General features: G+C 35.7%; 1 protein-coding gene across 1 annotated transcript; it reads right to left on the reverse strand.

The window, feature by feature from the left end:
* Positions 1–19,051: 19,051 nt before the first annotated feature.
* Positions 19,052–23,625, reverse strand: LOC114281185 (uncharacterized). The gene is made up of 5 exons (XM_028223635.2): positions 20,571–23,625; positions 20,176–20,280; positions 19,988–20,053; positions 19,690–19,755; positions 19,052–19,541 (listed from the first exon to the last, which is right to left on the reverse strand). Exons 1-5 carry the CDS (start codon positions 21,147–21,149, stop codon positions 19,419–19,421), a joined length of 939 nt encoding a protein of 312 aa, XP_028079436.2. The 5' UTR covers positions 21,150–23,625; the 3' UTR covers positions 19,052–19,418.
* Positions 23,626–24,690: the final 1,065 nt, after the last annotated feature.

Consider the following 24,690-nt stretch of genomic DNA (forward strand, 5'->3'; position numbering starts at 1 on the left):
TAATTAAATCACTCAACAACATTCGGCAACGTAATTTAAAAAGACTTATAGTAACTTTATATAGTAACATACCATTAATGTTCACGACCACAAATATCCATAAATACCAACTGTAATAAGCCAAATTAGATATTAAATAAGATGCAGATTAAAAATAAAAAGATTTTTTGTTTTTTGTTTTGAGACAATATCCCTAGATTACCCCCTCCCAGCACTGGGTAGTGACAAACCAGCAGCTGCAAATGTTATCCTCTCTCTTTTCGAATATTATTTTTGGCAATACACCCAGCGAACACAGAAGAATAAATAAGAAGCTGTACAATTTGCACAGGAAATCCCAGCTATAGCTTGCCTTATACCAACGACTTTCTTAAAATCATCTTCCAAAGCACGGATCATATACTTGTGAAAATTGAACTTTGAATTTCCCTTGCAATGTGTCTACACAAGGAATAAATTCAACATTAACACAAATGCCAGTGAAGTAACAATAAAAAAAATCTAGAAATTTAAAGTCAGATACTAACAGGAAATTGGATACTTACCGTGACAAAACCAAGTCTCAGTACAATATAGTCTGATTAGGTGACAAACCCATAAAATTGCTTTAAAAAGGAATGTTGAAAAGTACAATAAAAATTGTGTTACAGGAATGGCTTGCACATTTAGTCAAAATAATAGTCATTAGTAGTTTCAGATTATATAGCTTGTTATATCATTCCCGATATAATTGAGCCAAGTCCAATCTTTATTTCGAGTTTGCTAATCTTTCAAACAGAGCTTGAGTAGCTCACTATTCAGATCATTCAAAACTTGAATAGCAAGATAGTTTCCCCATCATTCTCCACCATGTTACTCTGTTGAAAACAAAAGGCAAAACATAAAAAAATGTATGAGCCTATTGTAAGTTAGCATACATATGTCTGTGTTTGTCTATATGCGTGCATAAGAATAAGGGAATTCTGCACGTGAAAGGATACAGCTTGTTTGTCTGCTAAAAGGAAATCAATCTCCTCCGCCCTTTATTGAAATTACTATCAATGAAACCTTCTCAGAAAGCAAAAAAGCATGAAACCTCCACCATCTCTCTTTTCTGCCTTATCTTTTATTGCCAAGGCAACTTATTTTTCCTTAATGTGTTACTCATTCCATTTTGTCCTCCATCAAAGTAGACATAACAGTTAGATACTTACTTAGATTGTGTATCACAGTATCACCAAAAATAATAGTTTTGATATTTCAGATTCGTATGAATATAAAATTTTGAAAACAAAATATTTTAAACATATTCATGCTCAGCACAGAGCATGAATTTGTCGACTAATAATTTTCCAAAGTAATGAAGATAGTAAACGACTACCTTGACCATATCGAAACTAGTGAAGATAATTTTCCAAAGTGACAGTTGTTCAAAGTTAAATTGACATTTTCAGCATATAAAAATAGATTACTGATGTTGGAGAAGTGTGATGAACACTCTCTTACAGGCAAGAAATGCCAAAATGAGATTCCAAAAAAAGGCAAAATAATGGACTATAGAGAGACAAAGCAAATCTGATATTACCATGTTATCAGGTCGGAGAGAGAGAGAGAGAGAGAGAACATATCTGATCGAAGAGAGAGCAGATCTGTATCTCTTCATCGTTGAGCTTCTACTCACTGTTTCCAACGATCCACATCCAACGCCACTTGCTTGTCCCGTGCATGATCAGAGACACTAACACCGCACTCGAAGCCCTAGATAAATCGATTCACCATTGCTGCTGCTCAATCTGATGAAAGAGAAGAGTTTTCCACACAAGGACTAGAAAGAATAAAGGAACAAAAACGAAAGGAGAAAACACAAAACAAAAGCAAAAAAAGCTGGAAATCAACTAAATCAAGAGAAAATAATTCCAAATCGTTAGTTTTAGCCATGAAATTTTATAGATCTTGTGTGAATGCAGCAAATCTATATCAGAAAACCCTAACCTTGAGCCCTAGATCGATTTAGATCATAGGGATTCAAACAATCTGGAAGATATACGCTCCAGAAAACCCAAACCTTGAGCCCTAGATCGATTTAGATGATAGGGATTCGAACAATCAGGAAGATATACCCTCAAATCAAGAGTAGAACAAGATTTTTCGGATCAAACAGTCAAAGAATTGATGGAGATCGAAGATCCAACGCTTCGATTTCTCTCTCTCCCTGAAGTCACGCCTCTATTCAATCAGGATAAAAGAATGCCATAGCCTTGAGTTGAGCCACTGTTTAAAAGAAATAACTAGCGCACAAAACGAGATGATCTAGTTTAATTCTTTTAGAATTTGAAAAATTTGGACAGATTTGATGACGCTTTTGAAAAACGTCATAAAAAAAACGTCGCTATATGTCCTTTTTCTTGTAGTGAGACATCGAGCTCGAGACTTAAAAATTAAAAGATAAAATCATTAAAAAAATTAAATTAATATATTACAATTTGCAAAATATTCAATCAAATCTGGAATTTTAAGGAAAAGAATTGAGCAAAAATCTAGGCAGCGCAAAATGTGGTGTGTGCTGTGTGGGAATTTGAAATTATCATTATTATTTTTAAAATAAAATGATATGGTTGATTTTTGGTACATGAAATTTGAGTGAATAATAAGAGTAGAATATCTTGTATTGGAATAAGTTTAGACAAGTTTCCAATCATTGGTAATAAATTAATAGATAATTGACTAAAAAAATAAAGATTAACAAGAGAGAGTTTGAATGGTTTTGGTTCTTCTGGAGACACGTCAGCTACCCAATTATTGTTAAATGGCTGCATGGAATTCCAAAGAGATGCATGCAACAAAATTAAGGGCATATATTTGATCTGAAACCAAGGGTCAATCTGAATTAAACTATTCAATTAAACAAAACACATTACCACAAATTTGAAATAGAAAAATGCTTGATCTACACAATTTTTTGCCCCACAATTTCCACAAATGAGGTAGTAAGACGTAATGCAAGTTCTATACATTGGAGTGTGGGTTAATTTTTAAAATTTTGCTTGCCATCCCATTTGTGGGAATTATGGGGAGAAAATTGTGTGGATGTAATAATTATAAAACATGAGAAATTTCAATTCAATGTAATTCTTTTAAATAATTTAAGATTAATGGTAAATTGTACAAATATTAATAATTGAAATCTTAATTTTTTTCATAAAAATATAATTATTTTATGAAAATATACCAAATTATAATTTTTCCTTTAAAAAAAGGAAGAAGAAAGTTTCAGTACATAATTCAATTACTTACATTTCTTGTATTGTATTTTAATACAAATTAAAATAAATTAATAAATAAATAAATCAAAACTCACAAACAAAAGGCAAAATGTTCTAATAATTTATCACTTTGATAAAAAATTTAATATCGTTACTTGTACTTAAGGTTGTTTTGGGAAGATAATTAAAATTTGATTTTTTTTGTTTTTTTGACTTTTTTTGAAAAAAAAAACATATAAAAACTGTGAGAGATGGACCCTGTTTGGTAGAGTTTTTTTTAAGTTAAAAACTGATAATTAGAAAACAGAAGTTAAAAGCACCCTTATCTCATCTTCTAAATAATCAGAATTTTTTAGATTATTTAAGCTATTTCTGTCTAATAAACTATAAGCAGAAGCTACACCAAACAGTCTAACACAGACTCTCAGATTAAAATAAGTTATAATCACCCCTCAAAAACTATAACAAACAGTCCTATGATGTGATCCAAAATGAGTTAAAACTTCACCAAATCAACCCTTTAAGGTAAGAATCTCTTGAATTGAAGTTGTATTAACCATGAAATCACAGAATCTTGGTTGAATTAAGAGGTAGAGTGGTGTAAGTTGTTGTTGATGATGACACATGGCATTATTCTTGTTCAATCACTTGCTTCTTGCATGAATTTTGAGATTTAAAAAGGAAATCTCCATGGATTTTGAACTTGGAACTCACCACATACATGATTCTTGATTTTCTTCTCAAATTCAAGCGTTTGATCTTGTGAATAGTAAAATGAGTTTTGTTTTAAAGTTATGATTTTGTTTGAAGTTAGAGTTATGAAATTGATGATGTTTTTGAGAGTTTTGTGCCTTGATTTTCATAAAATTAGAGTTGGTTTTTGCAATGGGAAAAGTTCCATTTCAGCAGGAATTCGGACTGCATTTCAACCCAGACTGCTTGAGCGGCCTGGGCCACCGCATGAGCGGCCATCCCTCCTTTGCTCAAAATTGCATTCTACTCGCCAGTGTGACCAAGGCCACCGCGCGTGTGGCCAACAGGGCAAGCTCAGTTTTGTTTTCCTTCTATTTTTCTGACTTTCGAGCCTTCGTTTGCATGGTTTTTAAGTGTTTTTCATATGCATACACATTTCATGAACACAAAAGAAATGGAAGAACGAATAGCAACAATTTAGGAAATAAGTAACGGTTAGGGTATGAACCGATTGAATAGTTGAAATGTATTTTGAACCGTCGTGCTTGCATGTGTCTGTGTAGGTCAAACACCACGTCCTAATCACGTGTTTTAAGGAGCCAGCTGTGAGTAACAATGTTGTAAAACTATGTTCAAGTTATAATTATTTTCTGAATGATATTATTAAGTTATGTTTCTGAAACGATATTGTTTACTGAGTGAATGATTGTTCTATTTTATGAACTGTATTCGTGGCATCTATAGCATCTGTTATTGCTACTGTTTTTCGTTATTGTCACAGAGATCTCTGTCAGTTCCAATTCTTGGAACTTTTGTTTACTGTATTGATGGTCAGTAAATTCTGACTATTCGGTCATTATGACCTACTATACTATTCTGCTATTGGATATACCATGTATGACTGCTATGATTTTATTATGACTCTGAAATGTATAAGATACTGCTTTGTGAATTGATTCACTACTGAAACTGACTGTTTGAAATTATTACGAGGACATCATTTATAAACCCCTTTACATAATTATTATTTACTGGGCTCTAGCTCATTGTTTTAATATATATAAATGTAGGTGATCAAGCACCGGATCGGACTTAGTGGCGTTGACCTCTGTCACGACCCAAACCTGCCCCTATAGATTTAGCGTCGTAACCAGCCAGTAATCCTTGGATTACCAAAGGCCTCTTAATATAATAACATATAATTAGGAGCTACAGAAGCAAATATACCAACAATTCATAGTCCATAGAGCTGTGTAGACATACATGGGACGGAAATTTAAAATCTTATATAATATATATGCATATACGCAACATCATAATGCAGTAATCTTCGTCACATTTAATACAGTTGTAGCCCAAAAGGGAAATACCCCAATAAACACAAAAATCAAAAGTCTTGATCGTATTACTTATTAACACTAGGTCGTAACTTATGCCATTTAGACTTGACTTGCGTACAAAAGGGAACCTCCTCGGAGGCACAACGACTAGCTGACAAAACGGAGACACTAGATCCTCAACTTTGGGTCTGGTCACGCGCCTGGTCATCTACATACATAATATAAATAGTGAGCGGAAGCTTAATGAATAATAACAGAGTAAAGATTTTAATGAATGATTCCCGGAACAGATTTCAAATCTTAAAGCAAATCAAAATCATAATCGGATTTATAGCAAAAATAGAGTCATGGTCTTATTCATATTTAAATCATGTGTGGTACATCCATTAGTATAAAAAATGTCTCATTGGTCAAGCATATCAAGTTCCAAAAAGGAACCTCCGGTACCGGGTAACATATCTCATACATGGGCCACGGTATTGTTTTCTCCGGGCGAGGACCTGTACCACGGTGTTATCTCTCCCAAGCGAGGGCCTCATGACCATAAACCACAATATTATGTCCCCTAGGCGAGGGCCTCTGCTAAAGATACCACAATTATTTTTCAAAGAAAATCAGGCATTCATTCATTCACACAAAACATAGCATTTCAAAAAACTGATCATTTCGTATCATCAAAAAATAATTAAAATCAACATAACTTTACAGAGTTATTACTCACAGATAGCCTTGGCAGTAAACAAATGAATCAACCACTCATAGCACGTGACCTACACCAAACATAACAGATATGTATAATAAAACACACACTCGGTTGATACTTAACTTCTTTCGTTTCATTCATAGTGTGTTTCTAAGTCTTTACCTCTTATTAAGTCTTAATCATGGCCTAAGAGTGCCTAAGATGCAATGAGGATGCTAAAATCTACTTGAAAACACTTAACAAAAATTACTGAAAACAAGGGTCTCACTCGAGCATAGCTTTCTTCACTCGAGCGGACATGCAAAAATATAGTGGTCGCTCGAGCGCACATTCCTTTGCACGGGCGGTCTGCAAAAGTACTAGTTGCTTAGTTTTTCCGCTCGATTCTTACTCGACGCTCGCTCGAGCATGAGACTCAAGTCCTCGCTCAAGCACAACTCTTGTCACTCGAGCGGTCTGCAAAACCCTCAGACTTCTGGGAGCATGCATTTCACACTCAAGCCAACCTTTGGTCGCTTGAGCGGAGGTGCAAGACACAGAGTGGTCGTTCGAGCATAGACTCCTTCGCTCGAGCGTAGGAGCAAAATTCTAGAATTTTCAAATTCGCTCCCAAGCTCAAAATTCAATTTCCAAACCTTCAAAACGCATTCTTTTAGGCCAAAACTTAGTAAAACATTAAGAAATTCATAGTACATGATGAATTACAAACTATTTTGGAAAAGTAAGCCCCAAAGCTAAGCCAATTGCATTAAACAAAGCTTGAAACTTAAATAACATAACTTGTATGTAATGTCATGAATTTCAATTCCCCAAAACATGATCAAGTGAGTCATTAAGATCAAAAACAAGTTGAATTCTTTTAACAAAACCAAGATATGAACATGCATGTGGGAATGCTTGTAAAAACAACTTCAAGACCTCATGATATGCACATGCATGCATGAGTCATGTTCAATTCTATCATCTAATCTCAATTCTCTTTGAATAATGCATAACAACTTCATTTCTTGTTGATTTCACATGTAATTGAGCCTAAGGTTACAAAATGTGAGTTGAAGTTTTACCTAAGGCTCAAATTCTTCAAGTTGGAATTTAATTCCTTTGAATTCACTTCAATCTCCTCCAAATTCTAACAATCACTCTACAATTGAGCTCAATTTCCTTCTCTCCCACTCTCACATGTTTTTGATGGTCAAGCAAGAGGAAGTGGAAGTGTAAAAGTGTGTAGGAGATAATGAGGTGGCCTTATATAGGCTTGATTAATAAATTCATTAAATTGGGCTTAATTGAACATTAATTATTCTAATTAATTTTGATTCCGAATCGAATTTTAATTAAGCCTACTATAAAATTCTAAAAATTCTAATTAACACATAAATCAAGCCAATTTTTGAATTGGATGCCAATAAGGCCTTCAATTCACAAACCGAAACGGAAAAATGAAAAGTTCTTTCTACGTTAAATAGATATAAACACAAATAAGACAATGTATGATGCAAAATTTCACTTTAATTTCTTATTAGACATAATTAAGCATGAATTAACGTTAATCATGGGTCGGGATTGTTACAACCTGAGCCTTGTTTTGTCAAGTCAACTACTGTGCCTCACTGCGAGGTTCCAAACCATAACGTATCAAGGCTTTTAGTTGGTTTCGAATTCACCATTTTACATTGTGATCAAATGTTATGAAGTTTTGGGTTAAGATCTTTTGTTTTGTTTAATTTTGTTAATGGGAATTAATTCTCTAGGTTATGTAAATGTTTTTGTACTTATATATGAGATGAATTATGTGAATATCTGCATATAGTATATAAAGTTGTTTTGTTCCATGTAAGTCTCACAGCTTATTGGACGATTTTATTTTATTATTGGCTTCTGTTAGCCTCTATTACTGTGTACTGTTAAGTAGGCCTTTAGTAATCACGGATTACTGGCCAGTTACGACGCTAAACATATAGTGGCAGGTTTGGGTCGTGACATTAAGCAAATAATCTATAGTATTGATCAAACTGAAAAGCAAGTTTTGAAATTATAAAATGTTATAGTTTCAAAGTATGATTCTATTAATCATTTATCCTTATTAATGAAACTACAACATTTTACAGTTCTAAAGAAAGTTATGAAAACTATAAAATTTTACAGGTCTAAAAAATAATTCATTTCAGCACCAAATAAACTGAAACTGTAAAATTTTTAATTTTTACCGCCTGTAACTATAACTTAAAAACAATTTGTTTAGAACTTGAAAATTCTCCATTATAACAGGAAAATAGAAATGTGTAGTATAGAAAAAATAAAAATAAAAAACAGAGAGATTGAAGGAAAGACACAAATATAGAGAGATACTTATACTCCAACTATTTTTTGGTTTAGATCTAGTCGGATCTAATGTAGATCTACTCATCTACATTAGATTTGAGTAGATCTACTCATCTTCTTCGTCGGAAACTCATCTCTTCCGCCGTTGGTGAGCACGAAGTAAGAAGTTAATACTCGATGGTTGCCGGTGAACCCCAATCACTGATAGTCGCCGATGACTGTAGCTTAGAAAGAGAAAAAAAATAAGGAAGTTATGGTCGTGGTCGTTACCTATATCAGAGAAAGAGAAATAAAGAGAAGAAGCAAGGTATAGGAAAAGAGGAGAAGGTAAATGGGCATAGAACTTTTGGGTCTATTTAAAAGATTTTAAAATTAAATAGAATACATACTTTTCAAAAAGAACTTATAAGTTATTTGTCCTATTTATATCTCATTTTATGAAAATCTTTCCTACACTTAGACTTTCTCAAAACATTAGGTTCAAAGCATATTGAGTCTTCCATATAGAAGTAATTAGGTAATGTTTGACAAGTGTTAAAATAATTATTATATTTTTTTTAATTTTTTAATTTTATTTTTAGTAATCGTTTTAAATAAAAAATATTTGTTAACATTTTAGGTCAGATACTAAAAATTTTAAAAAAAACAAAAAATTTTGAACCAAAATTTAAGAAGTTAGTGAAGACAAAAAGAACATCAAAAAAGCCCAGAAATTTTTTTAGTCATTTTTTAAAAAATAAAAATAAAGTAGAGTCTTTCAATTTAGTAGGACTTAAAAAGTAAAAAATTAAAAAAAATTAATTAAAGACAAAAATAATTATAAAAAAAAATTGTTAAATACGTTTGTTGAATCCCCGTTTAATTAAATTGTAAAATTTGTTGGGTGACTACTACTATGGTCCCTTAGTTAATTGGAAAAATTACCGGTAAATCCCACTTGAGAGAATGTTACTCCATTTAGTCCTGTGTTTTTTCTTATAAACCATTTGGTCCTATTTAGCTAATAAGGAATATTTCCTTTTGATTTGTTTTGGTGAGGCTTTACCTATTTACCCTTTCAACATCAACTACATCATCCAAATATTAACTACATTAGTAACATTAACTACACCAACATCATCAAAACATCATCAACATCATAAAACATCATCAACTACGTCATCAACATCATCAACATCATCAAATATCATCAAACATCATCATACATCACCAACATTGAACATCATCGACATCATCTGAAATGGCCCATTTTTTTGATTTGTTGATGATGTATGATGATGTTGAACTACATCAACTACAACATTGAACATCATCAACTACATCATTTTTTTGATTTGTTGAACATCATCGACATCATCAATACTTTTGATTTGTTGCTCAATTTTTTCGGATCATTCTGTGATTCGCAAAAATGCCTCCTTTCCGAAGCAAGAATTGGTGACCAATGTTGTAGTTCATCATCTGAAATTTGGGATTTATTTGAGATATGAGATCTGAGAATTGGTGACCTCTCCGCCTTCGTGGTTTGATGATGTTCACGATGTACCCTAGAGCCGGTGACGAACGAGGGGCCCCATTCGAAGAACACGAGAGGCGGAGGACGGTTGAATCCGGCGTTGTTGACCTAGCCGCTCCGCCAACAGAATCCGATCGCAGAGAGAGAACCAGAGCAACATGTTGATGATGTTCACGATGTACCATAGCGCTAGTGACGAACGAGGGGGCCATTCGAAGAGACAAATAGGGGTTCAACTGCGATCCGATCTCGAATGCGAACCACGACTTTCTCTCAGTTCGATGAAGTAATCGATCGAAGGTCCGTTTGATCCACACGTTGCAAAGATCAGATCTGTTCCGCGGATCTGTTCCGAACGGTCAGGATCTTGACGGGCGCAACATCACCGTCGACGAGGCCCAGTCCTGCGGAAGTGGTGATGGCGGAGGCGGCGGGTTCCCCGGTGGCGGTGGTCGTCGTGAGGGTGGATACGGTGGTGGTGGATGTCGCTGATGTTGATGATGGAACGAATGTTGATGATGTTCATCATGGCCCTAATGTTTGATCATGGCCCTGATTTTCGATGATGGATGGCCCTTTTCTGTAATTTCACATTAATAAATTACCAACGTTGCCCAGCAGTTATACCACACACGCCTACAATGTATATGCCCTCAATGGACAATTCCCTTACAATGGGACTGTTCAGTTCATAAGCAAACATTTGGGACTAAACAGTGTATAAGTTATTAATTTGGAATTTATTGGTACATGCCCCTTAAAATTACCCATTTAATTTACTTTAAATTGGATAATCAATTATTCAAGAAAATTTAATAACACATTTCTATAAATTCAACAATCACATATTTAAAGTAAGAAAAAATCGGCCCATATTTAAATAATAAAAAGAAAAAACATATTTCAATTCTAAAAGGAATAACTTAAATAAAAATAAAATCAAGCAGGTTGGTAGCACAAAATCGATTATATTTTTGTAAAAATAATTGCATATTTCAATATATAGTGAGCTGTTAGATTGGGGCATATGCGCTTAGCCATGTGATTCTTAATAAAAGCCACACGTGCCCCATGGTCCCCACCCATTTCGAGATGTATATTATTATTGGGAGAATTCTGCAATACACCTCCTCATTAAGTCATTTTTTTTTTAATTATGACCCTTTTTTTTTTAGTTGTGATATTGTTTTAACATGGTTGATTATGTTTCATGTAATGGTTGGTTATGAATTTTTTTTTTTTAATTATGACTCAGAAAATATAGAATTGTTATATTTTCTTTTTTAATTATAAAGTGTATATGATATACATCATTTGAAGGGTGTATACCATAATTTTTCTCTTATTATTGTACTCATGATTTGTAAAATTGTTATTTCGATTGATTCATTTCAAATTAAACATCAACCCTTGGGGTGAATAAAATTTTTTGCCATTGATTTCAATATAATTTCTAAAAAGATGTTATTAATTGAATTAGGATTTTGAGAACAACATGTAGAAGTCAAAAATGAAAAAGCCACTAAGCTGTTTATCATCAACTAAAAAAAGTTAAATAGCACATCAATTTTTTTGCTCACAAAAACAATAACAGTAACTTTTTAAACACATTAGTTTTTTAAAAAAAACAAAAATAAAATAAAAATTCATTAAAAAGTCAACCTTAGGCCCAGTCGCCCAAGTTGAAAAATTCAGTTGTAAAATTTATGCAATTAGAATCAGAAGGTTAAATTGATACAACAGACAAATTATAAGATTGTCAGTATAATTTGTCACAATAATATTTATTATTATTTTATTTTAATTTGAATTAGCAAACAAGAAAAGGGTGGAAGAAAAGTCGGAAAGTCCGAGTTTTTTTTTTAATATTCTTTAAAAAAAAAAACTATTTAGAGAATTAACCGACTTTTCAAATTATTTGGGAAACTAACCTGTTTTTAAAATCGCATTTTGAAATTTTGATTTTGAAATTGAAATTGTATTTTCAACATGTAATTTCACCTTGAAATCGCATATTGAACATGTAATTTCACTATGTCATCACAAATTGCATTTTTAACCTGCGATTTCAAGGTGAAATTGCACGTTGAAAATGTAATTTCAATTTCAAAATTGCATTTTTAAAATATGATTTCAAAAAATAGGTTAGTTTTCCAAATAATTTGAAAAGTAAGTCAATTCTCTAAATATTTTTTTTTTTTTAAGAATATTTTAAAAAAAAAACTCCGGAAAGTCCATGCTATGGAAGGAGATTCAAACCAAACATGAGTCTTGCCATGAACTATACTGTGTGTGGTGACTGATTAATCTATGTTTAATCATTATTTGTGAAATTTCTTACAGGAGCAAGCCTAGCCACTGTAAACTAATCAAAAAGAAATTATAATAATATATTTTTTCATTGTTTTTTGTACTTTACTGTGTATTTATACTTTAATTTTTTTTAAAAAAAATAAATAAGAAATATTTGAATGATGACTAGCTAAAATAAAAGAATTATTAGAAAAAAAATATATATGAAGTGCCTAATTAAAATCGAAAATGCATTTTTTAATTAGTCAGTAGGAAAGGGACAATTTAATTTTCTACACATATATACAAAATCTATGCTGCCAAAAAATAAATTAGAAAATGATTTAGAATTTTAAAAACTCTCTCTCTAGAATGAGAGCTTTCTCTGCCTGAGTGTAGCTGTTAGGGTTTATCCCTTGGTGTCTTTCTTTACTGTTCACTAGTTTATTGTCCTTGCGTGCATTCTTGCACTGCCCCGTTCTTAGATTGGAGGGGTATTTGGTTGGAGTATGGAGTCCTTTGAGTTGCCGGGGGTTACGGATGAGTGTGAGGATGTTTCTCACCGGTGTCTAGTGGAGAGGATTCTTGCTCCCAAAATCTTGAACAAACCAGCTGTTACTAATATCCTACTTGCTGCTTGGAAGACAAGGGCGGGTGTCTCCATTACCCCTTGGAAAGAGAACATCTACCTTTTCCAGTTTGAAGATTTGGAGGATCGTTTTAGGGTCCTCCAGGAGGCTCCTTGGTCAGTTATGGGGAATTTGCTAGTTCTTCAGACGCTTCAACCTGGGATGGTTGCGGATGAATTGGATTTCCGCTGGAGCCCTTTTTGGGTTCAAGTTCATGGCCTTCTTTTTGAAAAAATGACCTGTGCTCATGGGGAGGTCATCGGCAATAGAATTGGCCGACTGATGGAGGTCGAGGCTCTCTCGGACGGACTTCTCTTGCATCGTAGCTTTTTGAGATTACGCGTAGAAGTGGATGTAACTAAACCTCTGCTTCAGGGGTTTGTTTTGTATCGGTGTGGTGGCTCGGGGCCGGGTAAGGATGGCATCAAGGTTTATTACAAGTATGAGAAACTGACAGAGTTTTGCTACGATTGTGGTCGCATTGGGCATGATAGGTTGTCTTGTAAATTCGTCTCAAGAAAGGAGGGTCTATCCTCTGGCTATGGCCCAAACCAACGAACAGGGGCTACAAGAAGCTTGAATTCCCTTCGCAATCCAACTAGGAGACCTATGGAGGACCAGCGTGATGGGAGGGAGAAGCCTGCACAACCTATGAATTTTCCTATCAGCCACACGGAGGCACGTCGAAGAGAGGAACAAGGGGTTGACGTGAGTGGGTCTGCAACGTCCAGCGCACACAAGCTGGCTGAGAACGTAGATGTACGATCAGTACGAAATCGGGTAGTGGAATTGGGAGATATGGAAACCTTACAGCATGTGGTCCCACGTCCATGCTCATCCGGTTTGTCTCTAGAACCTTTTTCTGACCTAGGCTCCCCACGCTTGACTCAAATTCGGTGTGTGGACCATCTCCCCTTTGTCATTCGCATATTGGGCTAGACAAATTAGTGGGTGTGGATCGCACTGGTTTGGGCCCCCAAATGGTGCATTCTATGATGAGGCCTCAAGCCTCTTATTTTGTAACCGAGCCATTTGATGCTGAATCTGCTATTTCCCAGCCCATGGGTCACAAGTTTCACTCTACTTTTAGTGTAGAAGAACTTAGCCCAGCCCAAGTCCCGAAAGGCACAAGTCCAATGATGCTATCACAGATTTGAGTATAGCCCAGGTGTTCACTTGTCTTTCTTTGAAGAGGCCTCACGGTGAGGAGGTCTTGTGCAATCAACTGGCGAAAAAATTCAAGGAGGCTAAATTGGAGAGGGAAAATGCTGCTACCGACCCAAAGGCGTTGTGTGTTGTTGCCCGCAAGCCTAAAGCAAGGATTGTGCCTCGAAGAGTGAGTCGTCAGAGGAAGGACTATCTTGTTGACATCCAAGTCCAGTCTTTTGCTTCCGCTGTCATACCGAGCCAAGGGGGTGATGTTCCAGTTGGTGTTGTTTCGTTGGATGCTGACGAGTGTTGCACACAGGGTTCTGGCACACTTCGGACCTCAGCGATAGGAGGGGTGGGGACTTCTGTTAACATTGAAAGGGTGGTGGTGGCTGACCCAAAACAGCCACAAAGGTTCATGTTAATCATAAGTTGGAACTGTCAGGGGTTGGGCCGTCCCCTGACAGTCCGAGTATTACGAGGGTTGTGTACAACCCATCAGCCTTTGGTGATCTTTTTAATAGAGATAAAGAATAAGAGAGCTAAGCTGGAACGAATTAGGCGAAGCCTTAATTTTCAGAATAGTTGTTATATTGATCCCATCAACACCTCTGGAGGACTTGCTCTTTGGTGGATGGATGGGGTTGTGATGGATGTCCGGTCTAAATCACAAAACATTTTGCAATGTACTATTTCAGCAAATGCAGGATGGAGTTAGGCTGCCTCATTTATTTACGCCCCTCCTTGTAGACGGGAGAGGAGGGTGTTTTGGCATTATTTATGTGATATGGCTCGGGAGCTGCATTATCCATGGCTCTGTGTTGGTGACTTCAACCAAGTGGGTTCTATTTTGGAAAAGTAAGGAGGCAGGGCATGTCACTCCTCTCATCTTAGTGAGTTTCAAGAGATAGTATCGGACTGTAATCTGACTGATTTGGGTTTCAAGGGGAATGCTTTCACTTGGTCCAATAACCAGGGGGCGAGGCTAATATTCGAGAAAGATTGGACCGGGCTTTGGCGACGGTGGATTGGAGGGACCTCTTTCCATACGCCCAGGTTTTTCATGAAATTTGTTTCGGTTCGGATCATTGTCCCTTGATCATTAACTGTTGTGTCCCTCTTGCTCGGGTGCCAAAACAATTTAAATTTGAAACATTGTGGACCACAAGTCCAAATTGTGCGGCTACTATTCAATCAAAGTGGGACCAAGATCAAGCGGGCTCTCAGATGTTTAAACTTGTTCAAAAGTTAAAGAGGAGTCAACGGAGTTTGTGGACCTGGAATGCTAAGGAATTTGGTAATGGAAGAAGGACCATTGAGAAGCTTAGGGGATAGATTGCTCAACTTCAAAGTCACCCTTGCACTACGGCCAATGCAGCACAATACAAGTTTTTGTCCCAAGAGTTAGATATGGCCATGAAGAGGGAAGAGATGTATTTACATCAGCGCTCCCGAGTGCGCTGGCTCAGCTTTGGAGATCGAAATTCTGCATTCTTTCATGCTACACTTAATTAGCAACGCCAAAGAAACCAGATTTTGCAACTAAAATGTGATGATGGCAGACTGCTGACGTCGGAGTCAGACATTAATTCTCACTTGTTCAATTATTTTTCAACTCTCTTTTCGGTTAGTGATAGAGGTGATATGACTGCAGCTTTTGATGTAGTGCACAGAGTTATCTCGAATGACATGAACATGTTGTTGATTCGAAATGTGTCGGATGAGGAGATTAAAACAACCGCTTTTCAACTTGGATCTTTGAAAGCTCCCGGACCGGATGGATTTCCCGGGTACTTCGATCACCATCATTGGGATATTGTGGGGCCATCTTTGTGCTCTGCAGTGAAAAGCTTCTTTCGGGGGGGGTTTTTTGTTGAAAGAGCTCAATCATACGAACTTGATTCTTATTCCCAAAGTGGCAACCCCAAAAAAACTATCGCAATTTAGGCCAATCAGCTTGTGCAACTTCAACATGAAAATGATCACCAAGATTCTTGCAAACCGGCTGAAAGGGATTCTAAGTGATGTGGTTTCGCAAAATCAGTCGGCCTTTGTGGCTGGACGGCTGATCCAAGACAACATTATTGTGGCGCATGAGGCTTTCCATGCAATGAAAATTCGCAAAGGAAAGGTGGAAGATATGGCGATTAAGGTTGATTTCAACAAAGCTTATGATTGTGTGGATTGGAGCTTGCTCAGGGCCATGTTGACTAAGATGGGCTTTCACTCTCAATGGGTTCAATGGGTGATGGAATGTGTCTCTACGGTCTCCTTTTCCGTGTTCGTTAATGAGGCCAAGCGGACTAGCTTTAAACCTATGAGGGGTCTTCGTCAAGGGGACCCTCTATCTCCTTATTTGTTTATACTTGTCATGGATGTGCTTTCGAAATTGATCGATCGTAGTGCTCAAAATAGGAGATTGACTGGGCTGTGGATCCGGAGAGGCTGTCCAACGTTAACTCATTTGTTCTTTACGGATGATGTGGTACTTTTTTTCAAGGCCAACAGAGCGGAGTGTCGTGAAATTTGCAATCTACTCCAAGTATATGGTCAAGCTTCGGGCCAGTCGGTTAACTTTGACAAGTCGGGAGTGCAATTTTCCAGCAATGTCTCAAGGTCCCGTCGGATAGAGGTGTGTGATTTGCTCGGTATTCCTCAAATGCAAGCTTCTACCAGATATTTGGGCTTGCCATCGTGTTGGGGTCGTTCTAAGGCTGAAGCTTTTTAATTTTTTGTGCGAGAAAGTGTTGTCTAAATTGCAAGGTTGGAAGGCGAAATTACTATCACACGCAGGCCAGGAAGTCCTATTTAAATCAGTTGCCCAGGCAATGCCCACTTACGCCATGGCATGTTTCTTGTTTCCTAACAAACTGTGTGATAAACTGAGCTCCTACATTAGGAACTTCTGGTGGAAAGGTGACCCAGAGGGGCAAGGTATTCATTGGGCCAGTTGGCATAAATTGTGCTTGACGAAAAGAAATGGTGGCTTGGGCTTTCGAGACTTTCGGGCTTTTAATCGAGCTCTTCTTGCTCGTCAAGGCTGGAGACTTATTAAATTTCCAGATTCATTATTTGCTAAAATGATCAAAGGCATTTATTATCCCAATTCAGATTTTTGTCATACCACGCAAGGGGCGCAACCTTCATGGGCTTGGCTTAGCTTACTTCAGGGAAGAAATATTCTCACAAAGGGTTTACGGTGGCAGGTTTTGAATGGCAAATCTATCAACTTCTAGGATGACCAGTGGATCTCTTCTAATCCGAGCTTTCGTGTTCAATCAATGAGGTATAGTGGGGTTTCGGTGCAAAAGGTGAATGAGGTGATTAACTTTTCTTGCAAGTCCTGGGATGCTTGGAAGCTTAGAAGCCTTGTGTCTGCATCGGATTGCGATGCTATTCTCTCAATCCCAGTTTCAGTCGATGGTAAAGACGATATTCTTCTTTGGCACCATGACTCCAAGGGTTGTTATACGGTTAAGTCGAGGTACCAAGAAGCAGTGAAACAAGCGCACTTGGGCTCAAATCTACCATCTTCTTCTATGGTTTGGTCTCAGAAAGATTAGCTAATTGTTTGGAGTCTGAACTTACCCCCAAAACTCAAGCATTTCGTTTGGAAAATTTATCATAATGCTCTGGCCACATCGCAGAACCTTTATAACAAACGGTGTGCACATTCGGCATGCTGCCTTGTGTGTTTGCAAGCGTCTGAGTCTATTGAGCATCTTTTGTTTGAATGTGAATGATCAAAAAGAGTTTGGCTTAGGTGTGATCTTGGTCTAAGATGTGATGCTCTTGACAGTTCTTCGGCTCGAGATTGGTTTAGGAAATGCTTTGAATCTCTAGGTGCTTCTAGCTGGGGTAAGTCCGTGATTTGCTTTATGATTTGGGTTGTTTGGACCATTTGGAAAGGTCGAAATGATCATCTATTCAATCATTGTCTGGTTGATCCTACAGTAGTGATAGAGAAGGCAAAGCGTGATGAATCTGAATTCTCGGCCTCCTGCCAAGTGCCCTCAACACCCTCGACTATGGCCACGGGGGTGAACAGCAAAGGAGCTGCATGGGTTCCTCCTGTTAGAGGTAAGTGGAAAACTAATTGTGATGCAGCCGTTGATTTGAAACAAGACACTAGAGCGGTAGCAGCTCTACTTCGGGACCATTTGGGCGTTCTGGTGGATGGAGTGGTGTGTAAGGTAAGAGTGAGGTCAGTTGCTCAAGGCAAATTATTGGCAATTCGCCAAGCGTGTCTTATGGCCATTGCTCTCAATCTTGTTGCAGTAGAGTTCGAAAGTGACTGCAAACCCGTTATTCACCTCTGTGTCTCAGAAAGGGTCCCCCTGTGGGAATTTCTTGTTGTGCTAAGTGATGTAAGATCGATGGCCTCGAACAGGCAATGGGTCTTTCGATGGTGTCCTAGAAACAGCAATAGGGCTGCCCACTGGGTTGCTTCGGCTTTTTTTCGAAATGTTTTAACCCCTAATTGGGTTGCCCAACCACTTATGGGACTTGTTAAGTGCTTATCTTCCAATTCTATTTAGTTGTTCTGCTTGTTTGCCCGATCAAAAAAAAAAAAAAAAAAGTCTACCGTTTATATTTAAAATTGTTATTGTTAGACCCACACTACAAATAAATCTTGAACTTTGATTACAAATTATGGACAGTTTTCTAATTTTTTCTTTTTGGATTCGTAGAGTTGCAAACAACCATATTTTCCTTTAAAAATTCATTCTTTGTTTGCAGTTGTCTGAATTGCAGCTTGGTTTCAACTATAGATAATTGGACCCTGTGGTCATGTTTGATTTACAAGACTAATAGTGAAGTGTTAATAATCCTATTAAATTAGTGTAGTATTCACTATCCAATTGGATTAATATCCATTGGATTAATAATCTCACCCCTACCCCATTACTAATAATCCTACAAATTTGTTGGATTAATTATCCATTGGATTAATAATCCTAAACCAAAATGTTAAAACAAACATAGGATAATTGGACCCACAGATTAGTAATCTCAATCCCATACTCTAATCCATCCAATCAAACATGCCCTGTACAATTTGATATAGCATACATACAAGTGAAATTCCTTAGGAAAGAAAAAACCACACTCACACACCAACTTAAAAAAAAAGAAAAGAAGAAGAAGAAGAAAGAAAGAAATGGCAATAAAGAATCCATGATGAATAAACAAGAACTTCAATTATTTGGTCAGCTTTAAGCTAGTGATACAACCCTCCTTCATATCTTAACATAACATTAAAAGTTCCATTAAAAAAAAATTGAAAAAAAAAATATATATATATATATATATCTTGAGAATGGAAGTGGGACAGGTTGAAATCTCAGCTCTGATTGCATCTCACTCAGACTACAATTAACATTCTTTTCAGATACATTTTATCTATTTTGTCCTCCCAGCCTTACTAACTTCCAAAGGATAGATTTTTCATCACACTTTGCCCCTAGGGGTTTTTTTTTTTTTTTTTGATTATATCTATAGCTCTATTTGAGAAGTTGGATTCTGCAAGAATCACTTTGATCTTGAGTTTCTGTCCTTTTGAGTTGAGAGGATGGCATCAATGGCTTCCTTCACTTGAGAAATATCAGGAGCTTTTCCGCCTTGCACCGGCCAAAATTCATCGGTTGCCAGCACCTACCCCATAAAATCAAATTAAATTATAAGTAACCAAAAAAAGTTGAAGTTCACATAATTACGATTTTTGTGATAATCAAAATCAAAATCTGGTGATCATGAAAATCTTAATTCAGGAAAAAAAAAAAATTCTGATTTGAATCCACACCTTCACTTGTAATTGAAGAAACTTCACATAACTTATGGCCTTCTCTAACATTGTAACCAAATCAACCTGCAAAGTAATCATATGAACAAACTTCAATCTTATTTTCCAAGTAATAAATCAACAGGGTTGTCTATTTGAGATTTTCCTCTCTCATTTGGCGAGTTTTTTTGAATTAATTATATGTTGTATTTAATTTTCATTGTAATCGTAATTGGTTTTCATTGTAATAAACCATATATACACTAATAAAAATAAAACCCAAGTAATTTAAACCAATAATCATGAAATTAACCTATACCTTGGAGCCATTGGGAACAAGTTCCTGCAGTACCTTTAGCCTCTCACTAATCCTTTCCCGTCGATTCTTCAAACACAAACATTCCCTCATTAATACTAAAATTCCATTGTTGATCTTACTTAATTAGCAATCAAGCTTTATCAACAACGTCTAAATAATTAAGTTAAAAACTTCAAGAAGAAGCAAACCTTGGCTGCAATACTTTGAGGGTCCTTGGATGGAGTTGACTTTGGTTTGGCCTTCCTTGTTGCACTGCCACTGCACTGCCTCTTTAGAGCTTGCATGCTCTCACCCTGTCATAATGCATCCCAATGAATCAAGGAAAAGCTTATATGGAATTTATGACCAGAATGACATAATAACATTTTAAAATTTTAAGCCACTATGCCAGTTTGACAGGCCTTGTTATATCATTCTGTAAATTTTTTTTTTTTTTTTTTTTTTTGTACAAGCCACGTCTATGATTCATATTAGGCTCTAAAATAAAGATTTACCATATCATTCTATATCAATTTTTTTGTACAAACCATGCAAATGATTCATATTAGGCTAAATTTTGAGGTGAATAGGGAAAGAAAAATACCGCATGGGGACGCTTATTGAAGCAAGCTTCTTGTGCTCCAACCTCTTGAATGGTTCCATCAATGGTCGCATTTGCATTTGCTTCCGACTCCGGCCACCCAAATGCCTCTCCTCCATGTGGGTTTTCTTTCAAAGCACTTCCCATCCCTCCATGAGTGCTGGCAGATTGAACACAGTTGAAATCTTGCGACAGCCGCTGATGATCATGACGGTAACCATGAATGAGATTGTCTTCCCAGATTGAGTAATCATCTTGTTGATCATTTTGCTCGAAGCTAAGAAAAGATCCACTGTTGTTATTGTGCATGAAACTGTTGATCCCTGAAGTTTTGAAGTCGATCACAGAGTGAGTTTCTGCGGGCTGATACGCAGTGGCGTACCCGTTAGAGCTGGAAAGGGATGATGACCGACTCATCGGCGGTGGTGGTGCCTTGTGGTGGTCATCGAAGACGTAGAGCTCCGGTGAGGATTGGTTGGAAGGTTGAATTGATGATGATGGAATTCCAAACACGTTGTTATAGTATGTAGAGGATTGAACCAAGCCCATCTGTGAGGGCTTTGGGTCCTTGGCAAGGGCCATGGAGGGAAAGAAAGTGAGAGGAGAGAGAGAGAGTTTGAGGTTGTAAAGAGTAGCTCAACCAGTCAAGAATATTGTGGAGAAAGGTAAGTGATGAGGAAGGCCTATTTGTAGGGTTTGAAAACTATGGTTTCTTATATTAATGGGGATTGGGTTCACTGGTATATTTTTTTAACTAAAAGGAAGTAGATATGAGAATACCCTAGAGGATTTAACAAAAACCAAAAATGAAAAAAAGAAAAAGGAAAGAAAGAATAGGGAAAGATCCCAATTGTTAGGGGATCAAGAAAAAAAAATTAGAAACACAAAAATCAAACAGTGAATCGAATATATACAATTTTCTCATATATGAGATGAATTTCAATTTTTTTTGGGATCTCGCCACGTATGAGCGGATGTAACCAAACCTATAATTAGTTTTTACGCAAGTAGATGAAATGGAGTAAGAAATGTGATGGTAGGATCGTAAACTAGCCCAAGGCAAGTTGAGTAGTATAGCTTGTTTCGGTAACGTTTGATAGAATTTTAAAATTATGATTTGAAAATAAAGTTATATTTTAAATTTGTGAATTTTAGAATTATGATTTAAAAAGAAAAAATTTGTTTAATTATAATTTTGAATAGAGTTTTGAAAACTTAGTTTAAAAACTTATAATTCATAACAAAACACACAACTCAAAATTCTATTGAAAATTTTATTCAAAATTTATAACCAAACTCGTTTTAATATTCAATTCAAAAAAATAATTTGTTATTTTGGTCTAAAAAAATAATTTATATATTTAAAAAATATCAAAAACAAATATAATTTTTTTTCCAAATAATAGGTGGTGATTGGATATTGCAAAAAAAAAAAAAAAAAAAAAAGTATTGTTCCGATCAACCGGCCTGACATCCGGGGGATGTCCGGTGGATGACCCAAAGCGCAAATTCAAAAATCAAAAACTCACACTACCAAACATGCATTTGAATGTATTTTCAAATGTGGGGTTAGAATTAATTTTTAAAAACTTCAACCAAATATAGATTGGAATGTATGGGTGGAATTATAATTTTAAAGCTATACCAAGCACAACCTTAATATTTTTTCAAAATATATCAAAATTTAAGCCTTGTTTGGCATAACCTATTTTAGCCCATCTTTTTATCTTTTTTGGGTCACATCAATCATTATCTCCTCTCTACTTTTCTACACATCTTTTTATAAAAAATCAAAAAGTGCACTTATTTAGGATATTCCAAAGTTTGTCAAATTTTTTAGTCAATCTCAAAGAGCTGTAGTTGAAATATAAAATAATTTAGTTTGTTATCGAGTTGAATACAAATATAATTTAAAAAATTAACGAATTTCAAAGTATATTTGTGAGGGTATAATTTTGAGTTGTCCACGTAGTCTAGGTGGTTAGCCGAAGTGCCACGATGATGATTATGATTGGTCGATGTGTGGTCAAACCACATCTAAATGCAAGATGTTTGAATGAGGGATTAGAGTCTAAATGACATCAAGCTACCTATTTGGATAGCGATGCTACTCTATAGTCTATTTGGATAGAGATGGTACTCTAGAGTCTTAAATGTTATCTTTGTAAATGATAGAATCTTATGAAGTAAGACTTTTAGGAGAAGTTCACCCCATGGGTCTAAGGTATGTGATTTCTAGAGAAAGTTGGATACTGCTCATTATAAAAAATAAGGCATCCTATGGATCTAAGATGTGTGATTTATTATGTAAGCTCTTGATTTGTGTATGTGATTTATTTTGTAAGCTCTTGATTTGAATTGATAATATATTGTGAGATAAGTTACTAGCTTGATCATCGGAGTGTCTCGGGTGGACGAGTCACCGTAATATTCTTATCTACTTATTTTTAAGTGCTTGATTTAATCTATTCCGCCTGCTTATCTATTTGTTGGTAGGCGTTTAGTTTAGTCTATTCTACCGCATGTTCTCCAATTAAGTTCTCTAGATCTTGGCAAGAGATCTGTTTAGTTGTAAGATTAAAAATTAAAAATTAACACTCACAGTATTTAAATTTGATTTATTTATGTAACGAGTTGAATCCAAACATAATTAAACTTGAGTAATTTGATTTATTTTTTCTAATGATTATATATATATATATATAGAAGTAAGGGACCTGAAATACATTGTTTATATATGCATGGGGATTGTTAGCTGGCAGAGATGAATTGAATAGAGATTAGAGAGTGAAGAAGAAGAAGATGAGCTTAGAGAAAGATGTAGAAGAAGAAGAGAAAGAGGACAAAGCAGCAAAACCCTCGGCGGATCTTTAGCCATCCCACGTTTCAGATTCTCTCTCCTTTTCTTAGTTTTTAGTCTCACTTTCAGCAAACCATTTTTATTATTATTTTTCATTCCAAGGACCTTCCTAGCTATCTCCTTTACTTTCCTTCTCTTCTCTTCGCTTCAGACACGTGGACTCATACACCTTTTTTTTTTAAATTCATCTTACATTCCCTGTAGAATATAGATGGTGGGTTAGCATAGATAGTTTGACCTTTTTAACATTTAATTATTCTATTTTGATTGTCTTGTAGTATGGTATTAGATAAAATGGTTTGGGATGTCAAAAAAAAAAAAAAATTCATGGTTTGGAAATTCAATGACAAGTGTTATATTTCACCAATTCATCACCGTTTTATTTCACTGTTTTTATAGCAAGATTTGATTTCTAACATAAAATCAATTACAAACATCTAATTAGGTGACTTGTATAGAATGAAGTAGAAAAATAAATAATTGAATAGAGGTTTACAGAACTATACTGAGTTTAGACTACTCAAATTTAAAATAATTAATTAAAGAAATCATAATATCAACTCCTAATGAATATGCAATGAATAACATGAATTTAAAAAATTATGGCTGCTCATCGATGATGACAGTAAAGAACATCTTTCAAAACCCGATGAAGATCGTCAACCACATGTTTGGTTTTCTAGAAAAGAAAAGAAAATAAAAAAAGAAAGTGGAAGTGGAAGTGGGAAAAATCAAAGCTAGCAGTGGATCGAAGAAATAGCAATTCCTTGTCTCAAGGAGATATGTGTTGGTCTTTAAATTTGCTTATGGCCTTGTCACAACACAGATCATAATCTCACAAACTCCATGTTCACTTAAATGCCTTGTTAACTTATTATCCCTTACCTTTGAGTATAAAATAATTTATTTTATTTAAAGATAGAGAACATTAATTATTCCTAATCACTTGAAAATTGCTGTCTTGTACCGCGTTGCTAACCGCCCTAGTGAGTCATGTGGCAAGTTTAATTTAAAGTTCTAATCACCATTTATCATAATATCCAAAGTTGAAAACAAATATTGTTTCCCCCAAATCTCTCTCTCTCTCTCTCTCTCTCTCTCTCATATGTGTAAGTAAGCATGCACATGGAAATAGAAGTTCAATTGAAAAAAAGTCGTAATTTGGCCAGGCTATCTGCATATGAAAGGCTTATGAGAAAGTTGACCTTCCTTGCTACTCCATTTTCATCTACAAATGGGCCACCACTTAAAGTTGCTAAAACA

Source organism: Camellia sinensis, chromosome 1 (assembly GCF_055761805.1).
Source record: "Camellia sinensis isolate YWXY chromosome 1, ASM5576180v1, whole genome shotgun sequence".
Lineage (NCBI taxonomy): Eukaryota > Viridiplantae > Streptophyta > Magnoliopsida > Ericales > Theaceae > Camellia > Camellia sinensis.

What these genes read in the sequence shown, in the direction of transcription:
- LOC114281185 (XM_028223635.2), bottom strand. Translation starts at nt 21,149, where the DNA reads ATGGCCCTTGCCAAGGACCCAAAGCCCTCACAGATGGGCTTGGTTCAA. An exon ending in TTGTTCCCAATGGCTCCAAG is followed by an intron (nt 19,756 to 19,987) that starts GTATAGGTTAAT and finishes ATTACTTTGCAG; the next exon opens with GTTGATTTGGTTACAATGTT. An exon ending in TTCTTCAATTACAAGTGAAG is followed by an intron (nt 19,542 to 19,689) that starts GTGTGGATTCAA and finishes TTTATGGGGTAG; the next exon opens with GTGCTGGCAACCGATGAATT.